The sequence below is a fragment of the Pipra filicauda genome, unplaced genomic scaffold, assembly GCF_003945595.2.
Source record: "Pipra filicauda isolate LSUMZ 115617 unplaced genomic scaffold, ASM394559v2 scaffold87_size3191425_pilon, whole genome shotgun sequence".
NCBI classification, from domain to species: domain Eukaryota; kingdom Metazoa; phylum Chordata; class Aves; order Passeriformes; family Pipridae; genus Pipra; species Pipra filicauda.
This window is the reverse complement of record NW_024105064.1, coordinates 1,786,341-1,803,876: the sequence shown is the minus strand read 5'-3', so window position 1 is coordinate 1,803,876 and position 17,536 is coordinate 1,786,341. Positions and strand designations below refer to the sequence as shown.

Sequence of the window (17,536 nt, the reverse complement as noted above, 5' to 3'; positions counted from 1 at the left end):
GCCTCCTCCTCCTCCTCCTTCCGCCCCCCCGGCGCGGCCAATCCGCGCGCGGTCCGACTCCGCGCTCTGCCAGCGAGCCAATCGGGTTACGATGCGTCACTGCGGCTCGGGCAGTGGACCAATCAACGTCTGGTGCGTGACGGCGGCGCGGCCAACCGCGCTGGGTGCGGCACAGGGACGCGAGCTGCCGGGGCGGTGGCGGCGCAGGCGCAGTGGGGCGGCGTCAGGGCAGAGGGCCGGGAGTGCCGCGGCCGCGGGGTTTGGGTGGGTTTGGGTGGTTTCTGCGTGGTTCTGTGTGTTTTTTTGTGATTTTTGTGTGGTCTTGTACCATTATGTGTGTTTATGTGTGTGTGGGTTTGGTTTTGTGTGTTTCCGCCTGTCCTTGTGTTTGGTTTTGTGTGTTTGCATGTCTCTGTGCGGTTTTTGTGTGTTTCTGCGTGTGGGTTTGGTTTTGTGTGTTTGTGCGTGTGCTTGGTTTTGTGTGTTTCTCTGGTTTTTGTTTCTGTGCATGGGTTTGGTTTTGTGTGGTTTTCACGTGTTTATGTGTTTCTATGTGCATTTGTGTTCGGTTTTGTGTGTCTCCGTGTGTGTTTTTTCCAACTCCCAGCGATGGGGATGGATATCGAACCTGGGCAGGGCCGAGTTTCTATAATTTGTTTATCATCTGACTCCTTTCCTGTCTCTTTTCCCCTCCTCCAGAAAAGAGTTTGGCCTCTGCCCGAGTGTTGTGCCAGATACTTTCCCCCTCTTGTGCCAAACAGTCGAAATGGCTCCTGCAAAACCGGCGAGATCTTCTCTTCCCGTGCCCTTCCCTGAGCAGCGTCTGGAGTGATTCCCTGTGCAGTTTGGGGGCTGGGCTCTGCTAAAATGCCTGAGATCAAAGTCACCCCCTTGGGTAAGTCCAGTCCAAAACCGGCCTGAAACACAAACGCTGTGGGATTTAGAATTGAGGGTGAGATGTGTTGGGTTGGCACGGAAAACTGGCCTTGGTGGCACCTGTAACGTGTGGGACAGTTGTGGTTCTTGGCAGCTTCTTGTCTTCTCACTGCCCTCTGTGTGCCTTTCAAGCAAATAAGACTCTGAACAGTCATAATTCATTTGATTACAGGATCAATTAACGTGTTCTGGTAAAGGATTGTACAGTGGAGGTAAAGCATTAGTTCAGTTACTGTGGTAAAGAGCCACAGGAAGCAAATCTTTCTCTTTTCTTTCTTTTTTTAATCTCTTTTTATGGGTTGCACAGACACTGTTTCTGTGCTGAGAGGGAACAGGATGTGCTGGGCAGGGGAACTGCCTTATCCTGATGGATAATTTTTGGGCTTGATGTGGACTTAATTAAAGCTTAATGAAGCTTCCACTGAGGGCAGAGCACCAGAGGGAACTGAGGTTCATGTTAATCCTTTCCAGATAAAGGATTATTTTGGTTTTACTCGAAACTGTAGCTGCAACTTGCAGGAAGTTTGTGCAGACCTTTAAGTGCTTCTCTTTTGAAAGGATTGTAAACGTTCCCAGAGATGTTTTACTTGCCTTTTCCCTGTGTCCAGGGGCTGGGCAGGATGTGGGACGGAGCTGTATCCTCGTGTCCATCGCTGGGAAGAACGTGATGCTGGACTGTGGGATGCACATGGGCTACAACGATGATGTGAGTGCAGTGGGGAGCAGGAATGGGGTGAGGGGACATGTCCTGGCCCTTCCCAGCAGGACTGTTCCACTCTGGTAATTTTTCCTTGAACGTTGCCCGGCTCATCTCATGTGACACAGGGCTGTGTGTAGGTGTGTGTATGGAATCATGGAATATCTGAGCTGGAAGGGACCCCCAAGGACCATCAGTCCAGCTCCTGGCCCTGAACAGACACCCCAACAGTCCCACCTTGTCCCTCAGAGCGTTGTCCAAACCCTCCTGGAGCTCTGGCAGCCTTGGGGCCGTGCCCACTGCCCTGGGGAGCCTGTTCAGTGCCAACCACCCTCTGGGGGAAGATTCTTCTTTAACCAAGGCCAGTTCCCTGTCTGTCCCCTGGCAGCTCTCCCCTCCTTTCCCCTCTGACTCTTTCTACACATTCCCAGTGTTCCAAGGTCCCTCCCTCTGTTGTTTTGTTGGATCAGTGATGCAGCATTGCCTGGCTTTGTGTCCTGATGGATTCCCTGTTTTTCCATGTCCGCAGAGGCGCTTCCCTGACTTTTCCTACATCACCCAGAATGGGAGGCTGACAGACTTCCTGGACTGTGTGATCATCAGGTGAGGCAGCTCCTTCCCTGTCACAGCCCCAGTGGGAAATGGGAATGCTCTGTTATGCTGCCCCTTGCAACCCAAACACGTTCCAGGTCCCTCAGTCATATTTTGACTGGTTCCTCTGTGCCATGCAGAGCTTTAAAAATCAGAAGCAAGATGTGAGAGCACCAGCCAGGCCGAATTCCATACAGCACCTCCTTTATTCTTTGTGGGGTTTTTTTTGCAGCCACTTCCACTTGGACCATTGTGGAGCCTTGCCCTATTTCAGTGAGATGGTGGGTTATGATGGGCCCATCTACATGACACACCCCACCAAGGCCATCTGCCCCATCCTCCTGGAGGACTACAGGAAAATAACAGTGGACAAGAAAGGGGAAACCAACTTCTTCACTTCCCAGATGATTAAAGACTGCATGAAAAAGGTGGTGGCTGTGCACCTTCACCAGACAGTGCAGGTAAAGGCTCATTTCTGGGTACTTTTTGATCACACCAGGGGTTGTTGCAGAAGGCAACAGGCAGTTTTATTTGGAAATGCTGGCACTAATGGAGTGTTTGCCTGGTGGGGCAGGTGGATGAGGAGCTGGAGATCAAGGCATACTATGCAGGCCATGTCCTTGGAGCTGCCATGTTCCAGATCAAGGTTGGATGTGAGTCAGTTGTGTACACTGTGAGTATGCACAGATTTATACACATTGACCTCTTACATAGACATTATATATATATTTATATATATATATATATGCACAGCAATATTTCTAGGTCACTACATCACCTCTTAATGGCCTGTCCTGTTGCCTTGAGAATATTAATGGGTTTCTCTTCTTCCATCAGGGTGATTATAACATGACACCAGACAGACACTTGGGGTGAGTATGGCTTGTAAATATTTCTATGACTTGTAAATATTTCTGACAGGAGGATTTTAGCACAGATTGTTAACAGTAGGGGCTTATCAGCTTTGATTCTTTCTTAGGAGACTGGAACATTTAATGATGAAAAGATAAATGCAATTTTAAATTGTGAGGGTGAACGGGTTTACATTGACTCTGACAGATAGACCTTAATGTAATCTTCTTTTCATATTAATCTGTTCTATGAATCTTAATTCATATTTATCTGTTTTTAAGGCTGTGTAATAATTGGACTTCAGTGTTTGAATTGTTATTTCATGGTGCCTTCTCAATGCTTTTAATTCCTATGAGAGTTCGAGTCACAAACTTTAACACTCATTTTATTTTTCCTAGCATATGTGAGAGATTTGTAGTACTCATGTTTCACACAGGTAATAGGCTGGATCAGTATTGCTTTTCAAGGTCTGTAGTGTCTGTTTTGAGCTGGGTTAATTTAAAGGAGCTGTGCCTGCAGAGAGGTTCCTCTATGGTTAGAGGTTCCTGATACTGCCCCAGAATTCCCAGTGACTTCAGGCAGGCCAAGGCACAGCCGTGCTCCTGTTTCCTGTCTGCACATGGGGAGGCAGTGATATTGAGACCTGCAGGTCATTAATGCCAGCTCCTAATTGGATTTTCCTCCCATCCCCTTCCTCCAGGGCTGCCTGGATCGATAAGTGTCGCCCGGATCTGCTCATCAGCGAGTCCACCTACGCCACGACCATCCGAGATTCCAAACGCTGCAGGGAGAGGGACTTCCTCAAGAAAGTCCATGAGACTGTGGAAAGAGGAGGGAAGGTACAGTGGCCATCTCCACAAATAATGCCAGAATTGTTGCTCTCAACAGTTTGGTTTCCTGTTACCCAGGAGAGAACAGTGTGAGCACAGTGGGGTCTCACCCAGGCTGGTAGCTGGGATCGTGGTAACTGTGACCCATAACTTCTTTATATGTGCTTTTCTTAGGTATTTCTTCAGTTTTATTTGTATTTCTTCAGTTTTATTTGTATTTCTTCAGTTTTATTTGTATTTCTTTAGTTTTGTTTATTTGCTTTGTTTATTTATTAGTTTTTGTTTTATTTATTGTATCTTAGTTTTATTTATTTAGGTTTATGTGTGCGTGTGTGTTTGTGTTATGAAGTAGCAGTGGAAATGGAAAACTGCAAAGCTCCTTTGCAGAGCTTGAAACTTCTCATTTTATACAAAAGCAAAAATATAATTATCAGGAAAAAAAAACCCCTTTTAGAATCAGCAGGGTGGGCATTTCAGTCATTTTTATAGGTTGGGATGATAATAGCTGATGGAATAAAACTGATCCCACAGCCTTGCTTATTTTCAGACACTACTTTCTTCCCAAGATGCAAGTAGTTTAATAAAGAAGACATTTCCATCCCACCCAGAGAGGTGCTGGTCGGGTGGCAGTGCCTTTCATTCATTCCAAACTGCACAACACGTTCCTGGGAAGTGAAAAGAGTATCAGAAAGTGAGAGGGAACTGAGGGACTTGTTCAGAAATAACACCTCTGCAGTGATTTGATGCTGTGTGGGTTTCACAGACACTAAATCCCATCTATTTTGCAGGTTCTTATCCCAGTTTTTGCCCTTGGACGTGCCCAGGAACTTTGCATTTTATTGGAAACTTTCTGGTGAGTGCAGTGTCTCTGTGCAGGTACCTTTTTGTCCTCCTCTGTGCTCCTGGCAGGTTTCTGGGGTCCTTCTGTGTCTGGTGAATTTTTGTAAAGGTAGGAAGCTTCTGGACTTCCAGCCTGGATAGCCAGGATCCCACTTTGGCCCTCACAGCTCTCTGGGACACTTCTTTCCACAGGGAGAGGATGAACTTGAAGGCTCCAATCTACTTCTCCACGGGACTGACAGAGAAGGCCAACCATTATTACAAGCTCTTCATCACGTGGACTAACCAGAAAATCCGGAAAACCTTTGTGCAGAGGAACATGTTTGAGTTCAAACACATCAAAGCCTTCGACAGGGCCTTTGCAGACAACCCAGGGCCCATGGTAGGTGGGTGTTAGGGAGGGAACAGGGCAGAGCTGGGGGCTCAGGGAGCTGCTTTTAACCAGTCTGGGATCAACAGGCAGCCTAAGCCTCCTCTCCCCTGTTAATCCCACCTAAAACCCTTTTGTGGCCAAGCCATCTCTATAACTATTAAAGATATTTCTATCTTTATTTTAGTAAAAGTAAAATGCCCAGAGTAAATTAAAAGCTTGCATCTCTATTATAATCTGTACATCTCATAGACTCAGATCTGATAATCAGATAGATCTGATAGATTCAGATCTGATTCACATCTGATGGGTTCAAACTGAATCTGATAGATCCATCATGATTCAAACCATCATCTTTGCAGTATATTCTGTAAGTAGCTCAGGTGACAGATCCTTTACAGCACAATCTTGCATTGCTGGTTTTATTTCTGACTGGTTTATTAGTTATCATTATAAAACCATTCAGAGTTTTCAGCAGACACTGCTCACAGGTGTTTCCTAAAACAGCAGTTCAGCTCCTGTGAAAATTAGACAAGGTGGGGAAAAAAATAAAATAGCAAAAATCCCCATTTGATGGAGTGTCTGTAATGGGCATGGGGGGATTTTCTGTGCAGATTTAGAATATTATTATATTATAAGTAATGGAAAAATTGTTTTCTGTGATGATTCACGGTGTATCCTTGAATTCCAGGTGGTGTTTGCAACCCCTGGAATGCTTCACGCAGGACAGTCCCTTCAGATCTTCAGGAAGTGGGCAGGGAATGAAAAGAATATGGTAAGAAACTGTTCCCTTGAGTGATGCTTTCTGTTGCTGTGCCAGTGGGCAGAGGTTGCAGGAGAGCTTTTCCTCGGCCTCTGGGGTTTAAATGCCACGAGTTCTGTCATGACCCAGCCCGGGGCAGAGCTCACCCAAACTGTGCATTTGTGGCTGGTTTGGATGTTGAGGGCTGGGCCAGGCCCAGGGCAGGGGCAGTTGGGTGACATTCCTGGTTTTCCCTCCCAGGTGATCATGCCTGGATACTGCGTGCAGGGCACTGTGGGCCACAAGATCCTCAGCGGGCAGCGCAAGCTGGAGATGGAGGGCAGACAAATTGTAAGTTGGATTTTCCAGTCCAAGGGAAGGGTCATTTGGGGGGAAATCCTTCAAAACTTAAGGTGGTAGTTACACACAATGGATTAGGCTGCACCCAACCCTGAAAATGCCTCAAAGTAACTTTTTTTTTTTTTGGATTTGTACTCATTTTTTTCCTCTTTGCCATGTTGTCTTCTGCCATTAACGGGGTACATTTATAATGTTTAATAACAAAGCCCTGTTAGTCAAATAGGTAAAAATGTTGCATTTTTAAGCAGATGTGGATAATAAAATGATACCAGTTGTCCTTAAGTATTGATTTGTTTTGGCATTGGGGAATTTGAGGCCATAAGTTACTGAAAGCTTTTCTTTAAGGCAATTTAGGTGTTCTCCTTCCTCCTTTAACTAGAGAGGAGTCTGGGTCTGTCCTGTGTGTGTTATACAAGCTGCAGTGAGCCAAAGCCATTCCCAATTCCCAAATCCCGTGCTTTCTGCTCCTCCCCAGCTGGAAGTGAAGATGCAGGTGGAGTACATGTCCTTCAGTGCCCACGCAGATGCCAAGGGGATCATGCAGCTCATCCGCCAGGCTGAGCCTCGGAACGTGCTCCTGGTCCACGGGGAAGCCAAGAAAATGGAGTTCCTGAAGCAGAAAATAGAGCAGGAATTCCGTAGGTATCCTGTGTGTGTTGGTGCTGAGCAGGGAATGGCAGCAGAGCACTGAAGGTCACGTGTTTAATCCACAGGCCCTCAGCAGGGTTAGGTCTGATGGAATTTACAGGCACCCTCAAAAACTGGTGCCTGTAACGTCTTAATTAACATGTTAACTAAGCCCAGTTAATTTTAACGGTCCTTTGGACTGGAAGTGAAGTGGTTTGGTTGTGGTGCAGCATTTCCTGCTGCCACAGGCCTGACAGGGGCTGCTCCCATTGCAGATGTCAGCTGTTACATGCCCGCCAACGGAGAGACCACCACCATCTTCACCAACCCCTGCATCCCCGTGGACATCTCCCTGGGCCTCCTCAAGAGAGAAGCAGCAATAGGTGACTCTTCCAACCACAAAATTCCCTCTTTCAGGCCCTGCTCCTGTGCTGGCAGGAGGCAGAATGCTGCGAATATAATAATGTTTAAAAACAAACTCCGGCACGCTGCCTTGTTTGCCACTTTGTTGTTCGTTCACTATGGTAACAAAAAACTCACCTGTGCTTTTACCAGCTAGGTTTGGGAAAACTGGAGTTATTTTTATAAAATCAAGTTGAAAAAAAAAAATAATCTAAACCCTCTCAAATCAGGATGTGCTCTGGGAAGAGAGGCAGTTGTTCTGTGTTGTAAACTAGACGTGGTTTCTTATGTGTCAGGAGTTCTGATGATGGTTGAGCACCATGAATGCACTTAGCAGGAGAAAGGTGAAAAATTTTAGTGTCTGAACCTCATGAGGGCCTCAGAGGTCCATCTGTTGAGTCCTAGAGCAGCTGTTTAATGGGAAAATTCAGCACCTCATTGTTAACTGGTCTTTTCTTTCCCCTGGCCTTGGGTTAGGTCCTGTACCAGATGCCAAGAAGCCAAAGCTCATGCACGGCACGTTACTCATGAAGGATAACGTGAGTAAAAGTGTTCTTAAGCCTGTCTTGAGTCCTCTGAATGTTTTATAATTCACACAAGAGTTCTGGGTGCACAAGGAGCCAAAATCAAGATTTAAGCAGTTCTGGTTTCTTACAAAGAAGGCGCCAGGGGAGGATTTCTTCCTCTGTGACCTCACGTTTGTATTCAAACACCATTCCCCTGCTAAAGAGGATAAAAACAGCTTCCAGAGGGCAACTTCAGTTTTGTTAAATGAAGGGCTTGTATGATTATTGAGGTGGGCATTTTGCCATCACCCCCTCATGCTCCCAGCAGTGAGATGGAAAAGGTGAACAAACAGCAACGCGTGATGGAAGTTTGCTGAACACCCCTGTGAGCAGCTGCCCACAGAGGGGCAGTGCAACTGCAGAAAGCTCCAAGCACTGGATTTTCATGGATTTATCCCTTCTCTCTGCAGAGTTTCAGGCTGGTTTCCCCTGAGCAGGCCCTGAAGGAGCTGGGCCTGGCAGAGCATCAGCTGCGCTTCACGTGCCGCGTCCACATCCAGGACCCGCGCAAGGAGCACGAGACGGTGCTTCGGGTCTACAACCACCTCAAGGGGTGAGGCCCTTCTTAACTCACAGGGGTTTTTTTTCCCCCCCACCTAGGGATGCAGTTGAGTTTATCATTCCTAATCCAGGTAGCACAGGTGCCCCCTCCTTTGAGCTGGCAACAGCAGAACCTACAGGCAGCTGGCGGGTCCCTGAGCGGGGCTTTGCTCTGATGAACTGGGGGTAGAACTGTCATGAAGGCCAGAAATAAATTCTGTAGGAAATCCTACATGATTAATACAAGCAGCAGAATCACCAAGCTGTGGGTTATCCCTGTTCCCCCTTCTTTGGGAAGCGGGAGACTCCTTGGGGGGAGTAGGTGCTGGCTCAGCCACAGCGAAAAGGAGTAAACCATAGGCTGGGGTTTGGGGTAAAGATGCAGGGGTGACCCACCCTTCACCTGGGGGCATTTCCCTCCCAAATAAATCATTTTTTTCCTCTCTTACCAGGGTCCTGAAGGATTATTCCGTGCAGCATCTCCCTGATGGCTCTATAACCGTGGAGTCCATCCTTATCCAGGCCACAGCACACTCAGAGGATCAGGGAACCAAAGTCCTGCTCGTGTCCTGGACTTACCAGGTAGGAACACTCCAGGACTTTCTGCTCTGAACTCCTTTCAGTCCAAAACTGTCCCGGGCTGGAGGTGGCTGGAAGTGTTGAGCCTTCCTCCCTCTGGTTTGGAAGGAGTTTGACTGGAGGATGAGCTGAGTTGCTGCCATTTTCTTGACCATTTTGGGTTTAGTACAAATGGCTTTACAGGAGCTCTCTGGGACCACTGAGCTGGAGTAATTACAGTTAATTACAATTAATTATTACAGTTCTGTGTTTTGAGGACACTGAGCTGTATCCCTACTGCCATGCAGAGTGTGGAGGTATTTTACATTGTATTTCTTAGTTTTCTACTTGCTTGAAGCCTATGTGTAATCTTAACACTGTTTTATTAGATCTTCATTATGTTTTCTTCCTTTCAAAAGGACACTTTCTCTGGCTGTGTCATTAAATTCTTTCTTTACAGCAAAGAAGTGCCTTCTGGGGGCAAAGCAACACAGTCAATGGATCTTTATTCCTTACTTTCAAGAAAAGTGACGATTTTCCTCAAAAGAGACCCCTCAGGTCCAGCCACCTCCTTTGAGAAAGGGGAGTTTTACACCAGTATTTGGGAGGAACACCCAGAAAGGCAGCTGTGGCTCTGTTTCCATTTTTGAACACAGCTAACATTAGATCCTGCAGGGTCCAAGAATTGTTTCAGCCTATTTCTGGGTACCAGAGTTGAATTTACTGCCCCAGATGGGACAGGCAAGTAGAAGATTTTGCTTTCATCCCATTTCTCTTTCTCCTCTGTAGGATGAAGAGCTGGGCAGTTATCTCACCTCCCTCCTGAAGAAAGGCCTGCCCCAGAGCACATCCTGAGAGCAGGGCAGAGCACAGGGGGTTACAGAGATGGAGATTTTATTTTGTTTACCTTGCCAATGGGTTTTTCCTGGTTTGTTTTAATAAAAGAATTACAGTGTTTGTCCAGTTACTGCAGTGCCAGTGCCTGCCTGTCACCAGCACTGTGATCTTCCCCCTTGGAAACCCGTGCAGGGAGTTGGGACAACCTGTTTTTAAACAGTCCTGAGGAACAAGCTTTGAGTTGCTTACACAGTAAAGCAAAAGTCACTCAGAGTTCCTCCCCCCTGCAGCTCAGTGCCCTTAAAAATCTCAGCAGTGCTGAGTGAAACAATTAAAATGCAAAGGATAATGGAGGTAAAAGAATAAAGCCCTAAATGTGCTGATCATCAAGCTGCTAAACTTATTTAATTCTCCCTCCTTCCCTCAGGGACAGCTGAGAAGCCTCCAGGAAAGCTGCTCTCCTGCATGGAGCCTCTAATAACATTTTTCTTCCTTTATGCAGGGCATAAAGATTGTGCTTAGTTGATAAGAACAGTCCCCCTCCAGTGCTGGGAGGATTTTCCATAGTCTGTAAATGGGACAAAAATAGCAATGGCTCATGAAAGGTGAAGGATTAATTTGTGCTAATGCTCCCTCTGAGCCTCCCCTGCCTCCACAGTGCTGGGGTTTGCACTTGGCTCCCCAAGGCCACACAGCACAGGAATTGTTTTCCTTGTTTTAGAAAAGTTTGAGCAGATTTTTCTCACCAGTATTTAAAATTTCCTCCAAGCTAAAAGCAAAACTGTGGCTGAATTTGGGCAGAAGCTGCACCATCCACTGTTGAGTAAAGAGAAATTAATAAACAGAGAACCACTGTCATTGATTCCCCCAAAGCCTTCTGCCACAATAATCCTGCTCTCTCCCTCCAGGCCCAGGGCAGTTCTTGTTCCAAGTCCAGCAGAACCTGGGCATGTGCCAGGTTACAACAGGAATTTTAGGCTGCATTTGGAAGCTAAAATACTGATTTAGCACATTGTCCTGTTAACCAAAGCCCCTGACAGTGTCCCTGCTGCTCTCAGCTACTCACAGCCCTTGTACCCGGAGCCCAAGAGCACACAGAGAGTTTTGGGGTGGCCTGGGGAAGGAGCAGAGCAGCAAGTCTCTGCACCTGTTACACCAAAAACCCTCATCCCTCTGAAGTAAACTCGGGTTGTCAGCCAGGCTTGTGGTTTTCTGGTGCCTCAGAGCACCCACAGATGAAAAATTCTCTCCACAGTCTCACGTTTCGCGGGGCGGAAAACTCAGCAGTTCTCAGAAGCCACATGGGTCTGTTAATACAAGAAAAAGGGGGTGAGAGAGGTCAGATGTTGTGTTTACAGCACAAAATGTGACTCAAAAAGAGAGAGCTTTGACATTTGAAGGGGACTGCACAGTGCAAAGAGCTGTGGCAGCTCCTCCAGGAACTGCAGAGAGGAGCTTGTTTACCACTGACTGATAAATACTGGGATCTGCTCCCTTCTAAACTTCCATTAATCCATGTCCAGCTTGAATCCAGGAAAGCCTGTCCTGGAATACTCCTCAGGAAGCCAAGTCAGGATGAGAAGCCCTTATTTGGCTGTGGAACGTGGGCTTTGAGCCCAGGGAGAACACACCAGATCCCTCCAAAACAGGAAAAAAAACCAAGCAGGGCTGCCCAAATCCACCTCTATCAATTAGGAGGCTGATTTCCTTCAGGTGGCCCTTTCCTGGGCTGTGCTGCTTCCCAGAAAAGAGCCCTGTGGATTGCCAACCCCGAAGTTAAACAGAACAAGCCCAAAACATCGTGAACACAGCAGGTTTCAGCACGTGCTGGGAAGGTCTGTCCGAGGACACAGCTATCCCAGGGGCTGTCCCAGTTGCCTGATCAACACCCACAGCTGGTGGGCACTTCCCTCCAGTGCTTTAACAGCCACCACACCAAAAACCAGTAGGTTTTACCACTTTGCTTGTAAAGAAACAGCTGGAAAGGTCACCCTTGTACTTACTTGAAGCAAACCAGTTGGTTCCACCGCTGGGTTTTTTGCCCCCACGTCTCTGCTGGAGTTTATAATCACAGAAGGGCTCCCCGAAATTCCTGTCACAGATGGTGAACACCTTTTTCGACCTGAACCTGAGCCTGAAGTTGCAGTGGCACTGCTTGCTGGAAGAGCTGTGGTAGCAGAGGAGCGGGGTGAGGCAGCAGCTGAGGCTCACCAGGGCCAGGCTGACCCTCCTCATCCCGTGGATCAGGATGGAGAACGACTCGTCCTGTATGAGCTGGACCCTCCCCAGGAAGTGCAGCAGGTGGGTGAGGTGATAGGGGAGGAAGCACAGGGCACAGATGGCCAGGATGATGAAGATGGTGCTCAGGGCCTTCCTCCGGGACACGCCGCGCCTCATGCGGGAGATCCTGCAGGCCGCGAGCGGGAATCCCACCAGGATGAGGGAAAATGGCACCACGGACCCCAACAGCAAGGCCAGGACGCTGTGAGGGGCCTCTCGCCAGGTCCAGCTGCTCGTGGGGAAGCTCTCCAGGCAGGCCGTGGTGTTCCCCACGCCCCGCTGGTGGAGGGGGCCCGCGAGGACAAGCGGGACGGTGACACCGAGGGCCACCACCCACAGGGCCGTGGCCACCAGCACGCAGTGGCCGGCCCTGAGCTGGATGTAGGCGAAGGGGTGCAGCACGGCCACGTACCGGTCCACGCAGAGGCAGGCGAAGAAGGCGATGCTGAGGTAGATGTGGACGTGGAACAGGGTCCCCGTGATCCCACAGGCAGCGGCCCCCAAGGTCCAGTTGCTCCCGTGCAGGTGGGAATGGATTTTGAAAGGCAGCACGCAGACAAACAGGGTGCCCAGCAGGGCCAGGTTGATCAGGTAAATGTAGGAGTGGGACGTGTGCCTCGCTCTGCAGGACAGCAGGGCCAGGGCCAGGGCGTTTCCCACCAGCCCCAGCACAAAGACAACGCTGTAGGTGACAGTGAACAAGAAATCCTGGGAATCTGCTTCCAACCGGAGCTCTGAGCTGCCGCTGGCAACTGTCTCATTGGAGGCCCAGGAAGCACCTGCCATGGTTTCTGCTGGAGAGGAGGAGGACATCCAACATGGGCTGGGAGCCTCAATCCATCCCTTCCCTCAGGAGGTCCTGGAGTTTTAGTTCATCTCGGTGAGCGAGAGCTAAAGCTGCACCACAGATGTTCAGCCTGGTGAGGTCTGTGCTTCAGAGCTGCTCAGATGGAAAGCAGTGCCACTAGAAGGGAAAAAATAAATCATTTAAACCACCAGCATATGAGTTTACACAGTAGACAGTATTTACTGGCACTAAAATCACCCCAAGGTGACAATAACAGAGCCAGCTGATGTTCGTGTACAAGGGATGAATTTACAGCACCCTAAACCTTCTCTGTGGGCAGAAAAGAAACCACCAGAAACCTGTTACAAGGGGGAGCCTAAAGGACCGGTTTTTATGTTTGGAATATGGCAAAGAGGCACTGCAGAAGCAGGACTCCTCACCCAGGTCACTCGTGTCACTCAGGCAACAAACTGCACTCCAACTGTGCTGCTCCCATCAAATAGAAAAGAAACCTGAGTAAGCAAACTAAACACAGCTTCTTGAGAAACTAAACTCAGCCACAACATGCAAAAAATGCTTCCAAAGTCGAGGCACTGAAAGCACAAAAGCTACAGAGGTCGTTGGGTACTTTCCAGAGGAAACTCTGAATTCACGTTTCCTCCCCACGCTTGTTTTTCTCACAGAGGCAAAGCCACCAGAGGTAAGTGGAACACAAGAAAGGCAGAAAAACAGCAGGCAAGGTTTGCTTGCACAGGTCTGGCACCTCACAGCAGAGGGTCTGTAAACACGGGGGGGAATTAATACCAAGCCAGGCATGACTTCAGGACTGGAAATGACCTTTATGTCAGAGTTTGGCAGAGCAAGAGCCACTGAACACCCACCTTGTGCAGGTTCAGAGTGTGGGGCTGCAGCTGGGGAGAGTAAGACCTACAAAATCCTTACAGGGAGGGTGAAAGGAGACCAAGGAGCTCCTGCTTCTCACCAGACAAATCCCCCAAATCCCTCCCTGCCCAAAACAGGATCCCATTTTACACCTTCCATTCTGAGAGTGGACAGATTTTAAAACATTTTAAAAGTGTGGAGTCTGATCAAATCCCCACAACTGGTTTGTTTTGTGTTCAGGTGTTTTTGTTTGTTTGTTTTTTTTTTTTTTTGAGGCTGTTTTTCCTTCCAGACAAATAAAAAGCACCACTGAACCTCTGTTTCTGTACAGAGTTATCTGATTTACAAGCACACAAAAGCATACACTGAAGTTCCCGCTGGGTTTTGAGCTCATGAAACGATTAGAAATGTTCTCATGTAAAACCCAAGGTGTTTAAACTCTGGTCAGTTGTGAGGTTTTTCTGGTTTTAAAGCAACAATCAGACACACAGATCTCCCCATCCATGGGATGTCCAAATGGAATCAACTGAAAGGAACCAGTAATGCAACCATACAAAAAGTACAAGAATGCTAAATAACCCTGATAATAAGTATTAATGATGGCCATAAAAAATATTTGGACTCGTAAAGAAATTCTCTACTGATGCTAAAAGAGCATCTCCTTTAATTCAGTGCCTTTAGATTACTTTTAACAGCTGCTCTGGGATGTAAAAAGCAAAGCAAAAACCCCTCAGTAGTTCTTTGTTCCAACTGCAGAGTTTGCCAGGGAATCTACTCCTGAATTACTGCCTGGGCAGCTGACCCTGGGCTGCTCAGCCACTGCATTTGATAACGAGGTTTTTATTGCAACCAGAAGTTTGGAAACACCTGCAGAAACCTCACTGACAGGTATTTTTGCACTGTGATGGTAAAAAGTGGTGGTGCCTGAGCCTGCAGCAGAATTTGGCCTGGTTAACACCCAAACAGTGCCAGCATTTAGTGGGTTTATGCCCTGTAAAGACTCACAGTAAATTTAGTCAGAAACAGAACTTACCAGAGCTCAGAGCAAAAGCTGCAGGGTGAGTTCAGTGGCCTCTCCAAGGTCCTCGGAGCCACCAGGTCCCTGCTCAGCTCCTCTGTGGGGAGTTTTGACACCCCAGTGGTGAGTTCTGTCACGTTGCTCTGCAGAGAGAAACCACAGGAAGCCAAGACCTGTCACTCACATGCAAGACAGAGCCCCTGCCCCGGCAGTGAAGTGCCCCCAGAGCTGGGCAGAGAGCACCAGGGGGTGCTTTTGTTCTCCCCAAACACCCACTGCATGAAGGGGGCACAAAACACCCACCCAAAGCCACCCCTGGGCCCCTCCAGTCATCCCATCCCATCCCATCCCATCCCATCCCATCCCATCCCATCCCATCCCATCCCATCCCATCCCATCCCATCCCATCCCATCCCATCCCATCCCCTCTGGAACCAGGTCCCCCTGCTCCAAAATGGGCCTCCAAAATAGGGCCAGATGCTGTTAAATTAAGAGAGCCACTCTATGAGCAAAAGGATGCTCTGCTCTGACCTCCAGCCTTTATAATACCAAAGGAAAAGGGAGTGAACTGAACTGGATCCACAGAAAATTGGGTCTTTATCCATGGTCTGGGACAGAACAAGAATTTAGGAGAATTTAAAGCACCATTTAAAGCCATTGCCAACAGAACTTCTCTCTTACTAACCTGAAAAGGGAGAGGGGAAAATCTACAAGTGAAAAATACACTGTTTTTCTGCTCCCACTGCCCCTTCCAGGGAGGAAGAGCAAAGGAATGCTGCCATTCCCTTCCAGGGAGGAAGAGCAAAGGAATGCTGCCATTCCCTTCCAGGAAAACCTCTGGCTGAAAAGCTTTGGCCAAAGAGCTCTGGACAAGCCCCACTGCTGGTGCTGGCAAATCCCTGCAGGCTGCTCAGCATCCCCAATTCCCTGGCCTGAGCCAGCCAGGATGGGCCAGGAGGCACAAACAGGTACCACGAGAGCAACAGAGCAGCTCCAACTCTGCCCTTCCACGGTGCAGATCCAGGGAGACCTTGGGAATGAACCTCTGAAGGAATTCCATGGCAAGGGACAGGGCAGGCAGAAGTAGCTCACCTTATTTTCCCTGTAACCTGACACTGTAACAGTCACTTTAGAACCAAACCAGACAGAGATTCTGATGTCACTCACCAGAAAAACCCCCCACAAAGTGTATTTATTGCCTGGGCAAGCAGGAAGGACCTGAAGGTAGGGGGGTTAAAAAAAAACATTAAACAAAAATATGATAAAGAAATGTATTAATATATATATAAATATAACAAAATAAAAAATATATTTAAATAATATATAACTATATATTTAAATATATAAATATATAATACATAATACATATAATATATATAAATATATATTTAAATATATAAAAAATATATAAATATATATAACATATATAAAATATAAAAATATATATAATATATAATATATATAAATATATATTTAAATATATATAATATAGATTATATATAAATATATATAATACATTATATATATAATATTTATAAAATATATGTTTAAATATATAAAATATATATTTAAATATAGACAGCATTATTCCATCTCAACATCATATTTCCAGATATAAAATATAGACATCATCTCTCATACTCATATAGATAGTATGAAATGTCTATTTACTTTTTATGAAATCTCTCCCCTCTATCTCCCACCTCCCCCTATTATTTCCCTCTATTACTATATCTATACATCTGGGTCTAATGCTTGGCACCACCTATCACCTCCTATCTCCCATCTAGATAAATCTCATAGTTAAAATATCGGCCTCCTCTACCTCTCTATACTCCTCCTCTCGCTCCCCCTCTATCTTTTCCCTCTCAACCTCTCTCTCCTCCTCATCCATCATCCATTATCCCTATCCTTCCCCATCCCCCCGTCTCCCTCTCTCACGCTCCACCCTCCTCTTGCTCTCTCTCCCCTCTCTCCCTATTCCTCCTACCTCCTCTCTCCCCCTTCTCTTTCACCTATACACCATCTTTTCCCTCTCTCCTGCTCTCGCTCTTCTCTTCTCGCTCTGTACTCTCTCCTGTCTCTGCCCCTCTATTTCCCTCTCATCCAAGGCCTCTCTTCTCTCTATTGCTTCGCCCATAGTCCCGCCTCTCTCGCTCTAACTCTCACCTCTCTCCCGATCACCCCCAAGTCCTCTGCACTCTGATTTCCAGGCCCTGAGATCCCTGCCAGCCCCAGAACACTCTGCAGCACCACAGAGAGGAGCAGAAGGTGACCACAAGCCCATCAGAGCCCAGCAGCAGCACGAGCCACCTCAGAGAAACCCCAAAGGGCCATTTTGTGCTTCTCCTGACTCACCCCAGTCGCTGCTCCCGTGCTGGGACCTTTAAAACCCTTTGAAGTGACCTCAGAGGGACTTTGGGCTGCACAGAAGGGCCTTTGTCCCGGGGGACAGGCTGAGGTTCCTCTGCTGCAGCTCAGCAGGGATGGGGAGAGGAAACAGCAGCACTTTCAAAGCTGGGGCTGTAAATCACTCATCAGGCAGCAACAGTTGGCCCTTGCCCTGCACAAAGGCAGGGCTGGGGAGAAGAGGAAATGCTCAATTCTCCTCTGCTCTCAGCCTGCCTTCCTCCCACACGCACCACAGGAGGAGAAAAACACCCCACCTACAAAAAAAACCAAGCCCCAACTCCTTCCTCCTCCTGAGACAGGCAGCAGAAGCCCAGAGGAAGGCAAAAAGAACGAGCAGTTGTCTGAGGGCAGCTCTTCCCCTTCCCTTGGCAGCCTCAGAGGGCAAGAACAAATGATAGGAAGATGCTCC

The 17,536-nt window shown here is 47.7% G+C and overlaps 2 protein-coding genes across 3 annotated transcripts; one reads left to right on the top strand and one right to left on the bottom strand.

The window, feature by feature from the left end:
* The first annotated feature begins 210 nt into the window (after positions 1 to 210).
* On the top strand, positions 211 to 9,878 carry INTS11 (integrator complex subunit 11). Its single transcript, XM_027728592.2, has 18 exons — positions 211 to 264; positions 700 to 895; positions 1,545 to 1,642; positions 2,163 to 2,236; positions 2,457 to 2,685; positions 2,799 to 2,897; positions 3,062 to 3,096; positions 3,777 to 3,915; positions 4,695 to 4,759; positions 4,939 to 5,128; positions 5,808 to 5,891; positions 6,120 to 6,209; positions 6,694 to 6,856; positions 7,121 to 7,228; positions 7,725 to 7,786; positions 8,224 to 8,366; positions 8,806 to 8,935; positions 9,701 to 9,878. Exons 2-18 carry the CDS (start codon positions 868 to 870, stop codon positions 9,764 to 9,766), a joined length of 1,803 nt encoding a protein of 600 aa, XP_027584393.1. The 5' UTR covers positions 211 to 264; positions 700 to 867; the 3' UTR covers positions 9,767 to 9,878.
* LOC113991893 (lysophosphatidic acid receptor 6-like) lies at positions 5,326 to 17,443 on the bottom strand. 2 transcript variants are annotated; one of them, XM_027728593.2, is made up of 5 exons: positions 17,074 to 17,443; positions 15,883 to 15,933; positions 14,731 to 14,858; positions 11,752 to 12,992; positions 5,326 to 11,055 (listed from the first exon to the last, which is right to left on the bottom strand). In XM_027728593.2, exons 4-5 carry the CDS (start codon positions 12,839 to 12,841, stop codon positions 11,039 to 11,041), a joined length of 1,107 nt encoding a protein of 368 aa, XP_027584394.1. In that variant the 5' UTR covers positions 12,842 to 12,992; positions 14,731 to 14,858; positions 15,883 to 15,933; positions 17,074 to 17,443; the 3' UTR covers positions 5,326 to 11,038. The 2 variants fall into 2 exon arrangements, with proteins under 2 accessions (XP_027584394.1, XP_039246794.1); XM_039390860.1 differs by lacking the exon at positions 15,883 to 15,933.
* Between the last annotated feature and the right edge of the window lie 93 nt (positions 17,444 to 17,536).